General features: G+C 38.3%; 1 protein-coding gene across 1 annotated transcript; it reads right to left on the reverse strand.

The window, feature by feature from the left end:
* Window positions 1–1,201: 1,201 nt before the first annotated feature.
* LOC141332149 (up-regulator of cell proliferation-like) lies at window positions 1,202–6,566 on the reverse strand. Its single transcript, XM_073837252.1, has one exon. It carries the CDS (start codon window positions 6,482–6,484, stop codon window positions 1,880–1,882), a length of 4,605 nt encoding a protein of 1,534 aa, XP_073693353.1. The 5' UTR covers window positions 6,485–6,566; the 3' UTR covers window positions 1,202–1,879.
* Between the last annotated feature and the right edge of the window lie 815 nt (window positions 6,567–7,381).

A 7,381-nucleotide genomic window follows, 5' to 3' on the forward strand; every position in this document is an offset into this window, starting at 1 on the left:
TGCGCTCTTGTGCTCCTGCCTCCGCTATGGTCCTGTCAATCATCTCGCTGTTGCTCCTGATGTATTTGAAGCAGACTGTTGTCCCGCTGAACTACCTTGATATTATTTCTATAAAAATTATTTCTATATAATATTTTAATACAAAAAAATCTGTGGGGCAGTAATTTAATCGTTAAATGGCCGAACACCGTGAAAAGCAACTTTTTAAAGCGTTTTTTTTTTTTTTTTAATCTACCTGATATCAACATTTAACTTAACCATCAAGGCTGTGCACACTTATAGTAACTTAAATCCTGGCAAAATGAAACGTTCATGTGGCTGATATACAGTGCAGTAAAAAAAATTAAATTCTCCACCCTCGGTACCTTACGTAAATTTGCATTACAGTATTTGCAGTTATCATCGCTTGTCCAAACTGAGCATGTCTAAAAGAAAAGTTATGACTGCTGTGCATTTACACACTTGACTGAACACTGATCTGTTCTTCTTTGCGCTGTCTGTACCGCAGATACTCAGATTTAAAATCATTCAGCAAAATAAAACATGCTGGATGCAGATTAATATTTGTGAAATAAATATTTGTGAAACGAGTTAGGTTGAACACAAGAAAGCCCAGTCAGAGGACTGTCATCTTGTTCAGACTCATTTTAATAGAAACAGCCAGGTATGCAATCCTTAAAAGAATCAAGAAATAACGCGACACAAGCTGTAAATTATTTTAAAGCCGTACATCTATTGTTTCAATAATTTACACTATTTGTATTTCTTGTGTACATGTGATTTTCTAATTGCTATTCCAATTGTATTATTATTACAATGTTTTTAGTTATTGTGTTATATTTTGATGTAATTAATGTTATTGCACTTGTATGTTTGTTGTTTTAAAGACTGCAAAAGAATGAAAATAAATAAATAATAGTCTTTTATTTTGTTGAACGAACAATGGATGGCGTCACCGATCCAGATTTGGTGGACCAATCGGCGTAAAGGGGCGTCTGGCGACCGCCCACATGTGGAAACGAATTTTGAAGTCGTTTATCCGTTTTCTACCCTTGAATCAAAAAACGAAAAATCGAGCCGAAATCTCGTTTTTTCGTTTTGCGAACAAATGAAAAAACGAATAAATGAGCCGTTTTCTTATTTCTGTTTATTTCGTTTCAAATTGAAAATGAAATGAATAAAACGTACACGGACCCATTGGCCGTCTTACATGAAATGGTGCCTCGAATTTAAAAAAAAATTGCCGTGTGAGGATGTGTAAAAGTATTGTATGTCACAAAATGCATTATGCAATTTTTCAACTGTCTTCACCTTGATTGATATGATATTCATTTCCACTTCATGAGAGCAAGAAGTATTGTTACTATAAGTCAGCTGAAACTATTTTTCGATTATGTGTCTTGGTGATCATATTAGCACCATGAATATTTTTGTAGGCTGAGTGTGAGAGTGCAGCCAAATCACTGGATCTCTAGACGTTTTTCCTAAACGTGGAAGTAAGTCCGACTCTTAACTGAAAGAATGCTTTGCATTTCGGGTCTGCATTGTTTCTAGTAAAATTAGTGTATATTCCGAGCTAATAATCTAATGGTAAACCTAATGTTTTTAAATAGCACATGGCTCCATAGCGCCATCACTTGGTCATTGCAATGACCATCAGTTGTCAGTGCCTCACTTGAGTGTGTATGTATGTGTAATGAGTGTGTAGATGACATGAAGCTGCGGACGTTAGCTACATTAAAAACAGATGGACGCTATTTGAATGGGTTCCTATAGAGACCGGAACAGAAAAGCATTCAGTCTTATGTTAAAATTCGTAATGGCGGTGCGCATAGTTTACTCAGGAAAAAGGTCTATAGTTGTGAAAGAAAATAATTGTTTATTTGATGCTGAATGCCTCTTTTAAACTGTTTTTAGCTTGCTGCTTTGTGATGTATTTCCAGGTCAAAGGTATTTCAGCAGGAAGAGCATTGTATTCTACAGCAAACTTAGAGTTGAAATGGGCCATCACGTATTTCCAGTAATCTGAGGCCTGTATGCTAGCATCAGCTGGGATGTGCCAGTCTGGAAAGAGTTCTCTGTATCTTTTGTAAGGATGGTACTCATAATTAGTCTCAAAACACTTGAACCGTGTTTTTTCACTGTGGACATCTGTTGAGCAGATATTAGTCACTAATTTCTTTGAGTGTTCATCTCTGTATCTGCCCAGTCCCTGAGGTCTGTGAACTGAAGCGCAGTGATCAGTGTGGGCTTCTCCACCAGCCTCACATGGAGCTTTGCAGAATGGACACTGTTTCCCACATCCAAACACTCGCTTGAAGAGCTCACCCTGGGGTTTCATTTTGAGTTTGGACAGTTTGCCCTGTATGTTGACTGTTTTTAACTGTTCATTTAGTGTCTGTTCCATCTCTTCTACAGATTTAGTTAGCCAGCGAGCAAATGGCTCTTGAGATGCATTGTTCAGGATCATCACTGTTTCTAGGGCATCGTTGGGAATTATTAGCTTTTGTCCAAGCTTCCTGCATATGCATTGTATAAATCCTTTGATGCCATCTTCGTTTGTTTCACTCTGTGCCATTTTGACAGCTTCTAGTATCTCCTTGGTGATTATTCTAAGGTGACGTTCCTCCAACTCAGACACTTCATGGCCATTTGAAAACTGTTCAGTGATTTGATCTAATATCCAGACTTTAACAAAGCTTTCATAAGAGCTGATGTATTTCACATACTGTTCAAACTTGTCTTCATTCAAAAGTTGATTTAAGAGTGAGTACTGAAAAAATGAACGAGTGCTGAATTGAAATGCATTTTTTCCCTGAAGCATTTTGTCAATGATGTCTGGACCCAAGGAGCTGTAGATGAACGTCTCAACTGCAGGCATCAAGCACAGTTTAGTGAATTCTTCAGCCTTTCTCTGACACTGATCACGATCATGGAACAGGTCTTTGAAATCATTGCGATATTTGTCTTTATACTGATCAAGGCATCTACGTGGATCATTGTCCTTAATGAAACATTCATGCATGTCTTGAAATGCTTTTGCAGAAGACCCACAAATGTGCAGTTTTAGGGACAGTTCAAATTCATCAGAAAACCCCATATTCTTGTTTGACATAAATCTTTCATCAATTATGTGTAAGATCTCCTGAATGTAGGTGTCATGATAATCTGAATGCCTTGTTGTCTTCTCCAGGACAAACTGAGAGCATGTCTGAATGATATTATCTGCTAAATTCTGTAAGTCCACTGCAGAGTTGTCATTGATTATGCGTTTTAACCACCTTTTGTAAAAGACTTCTTTAGTGACTTTAAACGCACCTTTTCCACAATTCTTCAAAATAACTGTGCTTAATTGTTCAGCAACAGAACTTCCTTTCTGTTTCATGTTCTCGCGAAGTTGCCAGAAAACAGAATCAAATACATTTCTTTGCTTCAATCCCGTAAACGACACCTCATTTATGGTTTCTTGCCATATTTGTTCAAAATATCTGTCAAGCTGCTCATCTGTCATATGTGCATCACATTTTGAGCTGTTGTTTTTGCGCAAGTCCTCCAGTAGATCTAGCACTTTTTTTTCCATTGTATTAGTGAATGTTTTCTTGATGTTATCCACACTGTTCATTCCTCTCCTGATCTCCACTGCTGCCTCAAGCTGTGTCAGCAAAGAGCTCTCGGTTTGCCTCCTGAGTGATTTTACACTGCTCACAAATTGTTCTTTGTACTTTTCCACAAGGTAGACATGACCCTCTGTTTGTTCAAAGTATTTGGAAAGGTTGTCCATTGTGGTCTTTTCCAAGGTGTCAAGCTTTGTAACAGCTTCTTGTTTCAGTCTGCATAAAAGATCTTTCAGATCTGATTTGTCTGATTTCAGTTTGACTATCCCAAAATTTGACACTCTGATTTCAGCTAATATTAAACAAGCATGCATATCCTTCTTGAAAGACCATTCCCATTTATTAAATTCTGTGCACAGTCTCATGTATGCATCAGCCACCAAGCTATTCCTGAAGCTAAATATGAAATTTTCATATTTGACTGCATTCCACAAGCTTTTTGTCCACTCTAAAAATTCTGTTATGTTGTTTCCAGGTGTTTTGTGTTTGCATTTTCCAATTATGTCAGTCATCTTCTTTTTAAGTTCATAGACAGCCTCGGAGTAGCCAGCATTTACAGAGGCCATTGGAGGATTCCCATGCCAAAGTCCAGGAATATACCAATTGCAAGTCTCTGGATCATACTCAATCACATCAGTGAACTTTTTATACTCCTCCTTGTTCTCAATTTTAGCTGCTGCTTCAGTCATCTCGTTCAGCTGCTCCAGCAAAAGTTTTCGATCTCTCATGTTCTTGTCATGGGCTGATACATCAGCAACATTTTGGTGGACAAATTGACATTTGGGTTTTTTACCTATTTCCTTCATTCTGATGAAAGCATGAACTACAATCTGCAAAATGTCCTTCATTTCTGTGGAATTCTCCATTGCGATGTTGATGATTGTGATGTCACTCAATCCAACAACAAGTGTGGCTAATTCATTGTCATGTTCATGGCTATCATCTAGTTTTGCCAGCTCTGGGGATTTCAGGCCTTCAGTGTCAATTATTACTAAAAAATCACAGCCAAGTTCTTTCTTGATGTCCTCTGTGACTCTGATCAACTGCATGAAAGCTCCTCTGGTGCATCTTCCACTGCTGACTGCAAACTGAACTCCAAACATGGTATTCAGCAAGGTAGATTTCCCTGTGCTCTGGACTCCTAAAACTGTGACCACCATGATTTTATTATTGGGCTGCACCAAAGAGTTCACATACTGAAGCACATCACTCACCCATGTAAGAGGAATATTTGATGCATCTCCATCAACCAGTTCCAGAGGGAAGCCATCCAACATGAGCTCAGCACATAGCCGAGGTAAATGAAGCATTTGTTGACGTGATTCTTGATTTTCTGGAAGTGACACTGCAGCTTCATAGAGTTGGCCCATTTCACGCAGGAAGTGCTCTATTCCTAAAGAACTGTTAGAGATCTGCTGGTCAAGCTGTGCAATTTCCTTTTTGTTTTCTAATAGCTGCTGACACTTTTCTTTGTACCGCTCTCGAAGGATAGAGAGGCTTGTTCGGGAGAGATTGTCAAGGTTCATCCGCATCCACTTCAAGAAGTAGGACCTCTCCTGGTTTGAACTTGATAGTGCACTAACAAAGCAGGACATGGCGTCTGAGATATCATATTTACTTTGCTGTTTCCTGAGTTCAGTCTTTTTAATCTGGAGGTCACTCTTGTATGTCTCTATGTTTTGATCACCAGCTTTCCGGAGTCTGCATTCTTCTTTTTCCAATTTTGCCAAATCTTTCCAGATTTTACCCTGAAGGGGAAGCTGTGTCTCTTTGAACTGCAGTGTGTCCTGTATATTTTTCGTCAAGACATGCGCATTGTTTTTTGCTTTCTGGCATTCCTGGATGTCTTCATCAACTAAAATTCCAAGTTCATGTGCTATAGTGTCCATTCCCTCCAAACGTGCTTTGTTGGAATGATTATTAATTATGTAATTTACTGAAGAATGCAGATTTTTAACAAAATTTGCATCATTTTGATTGGTCTTCAGAATGATGTTGTTTTTCTTTAAACTCATTTCAGAGGCTGTCCTTTTCAGCTGCTCCAAATCAAATGCTTTGTTTTGCACGTTGCCCACTAAGAAAAACTGTGCTTTAGCATGTTGGTTGGTGAGTAACTTACAGTTTGTGTCCAGATTGTCAAAGAACACAAAAACTGCAGTGGAGGTCTGGCATAAGAAAGAGTACTGTGTTTCAAAGCTACTGATGTCACCTCTCAAGTTTGCAACAGCCACGGCTTCAGGAAAAACATCAATGTTTTTGTTTCCACAAGGTAGATACCAGCTCATCTCCACTAACCCATTTGATATCTTTCTTGGGATATCTCCGCAATCCATATCACGATGTACAAAAGTGTCATGATATTGTTGGGGGTTGCTGAGCAATTTGTTTAAGATCTGAGATTTAGAAATGCTGCAATCACCAAATCTAACAAAGGACACTAGGGGGAGCTCCGAGTGAACAATTCTCTCTTCCACAAAGCCTCTTTGGTCTGACAAAGAATGAGGTCTAAATTTCTTAACAATATCTCTCATGGCCCAAAGCATGAACATGCACTGGTGAGTGTCACAGTTTGGAAGAAGCAAAGGAACAGAGAACTGGCACATTGACATTTTCGAAACCATTTCCTGTTGAAGAAAACCATCTGAACAAATAAAGAGGGCAGTCACTATGTCTAAAGGATTCACACTGCTGTTCTGAACATTAAGAAAATCGAATGGATCATTGTAAATATCTAAGTTTGACCAATCTTCGCTGTCATTACATGAATATTTGACACTTCTTGCAGTCACATTCACCATCATCAGTTTTTTCAAGAACAGCCATGGTAAAGATGATAGAGACTGGGCTGGCTCATCTGTCACTGACCTCATGTCAATTTGTAGCACATCCTTAAGTGAGAGTTTGTTCGGGTAATGCTGCTCCAACCCCAAATCTTCTAAGAGACTCTGAATGTTTGTTTCTGTTGAAAAAGCAAGTATTTGTTTATCTTTTCATAATTTGATTTGATTTGAAAATTAAGAACATAAAAAGAACGTCTTTAGTGAAATTTGATATATCATACTAACTGGTTTGAGCGTATGTGACTGCTTCTTTACTTCGGATGCCATTTGGAAGCACTATTGTATTGTGAAAAGAGTACTTATTCCCAGGAATTAGGTCACTAAAAACCACACTGCCTGACTGTGTCGTCTCTTCCTGAATGATTCTTTTATTCTGGTAGCAGACTATATGAAACTTCTTCTTTTTACAGCCAGATGCATCCCAAATAAGAGTAACTGATGTGGGTCCCACATTCTCAGCTTTGAATTTGTCAGGCGGGACTGGCCCTGTAAGTAAGTAAGTAAGTAAGTAAGTAAATAAATAAATAAATACATTTCATACAATTTTAAATGAATGCAAGGCAATTACTGGTGCATGCAGTCACTTCGCTTCCAAGACTTCGATCACCATTAGCTGAAACTGAAACAAGACTGAACATGTACTCAGTCCCTGGACACAGATCTTCTACTTCTGTGGCTGTGGCATTGGTGACAGTAAAGGTCTTTGTAGTTGTAGGATTGAAGCAAGTCAACTCAAATGTAGATATATTGTCTGGACTATCCCAAGCAAGATTAACAGAACTGGTTCCAGTGAGCTCCACTAAAATTTTACCTGGTGCAGGAACATCTGTGGAAACAAGAATCATACATTTTCAGCATCTGAAAGCAGTATTGATAAAGTATTGCCAGTACTGACTAATTTATAACATACTTTCTGTATGTGATTCA

The sequence above is a fragment of the Garra rufa genome, chromosome 3, assembly GCF_049309525.1.
Source record: "Garra rufa chromosome 3, GarRuf1.0, whole genome shotgun sequence".
In the NCBI taxonomy this organism is placed as follows: Eukaryota; Metazoa; Chordata; class Actinopteri; order Cypriniformes; family Cyprinidae; genus Garra; species Garra rufa.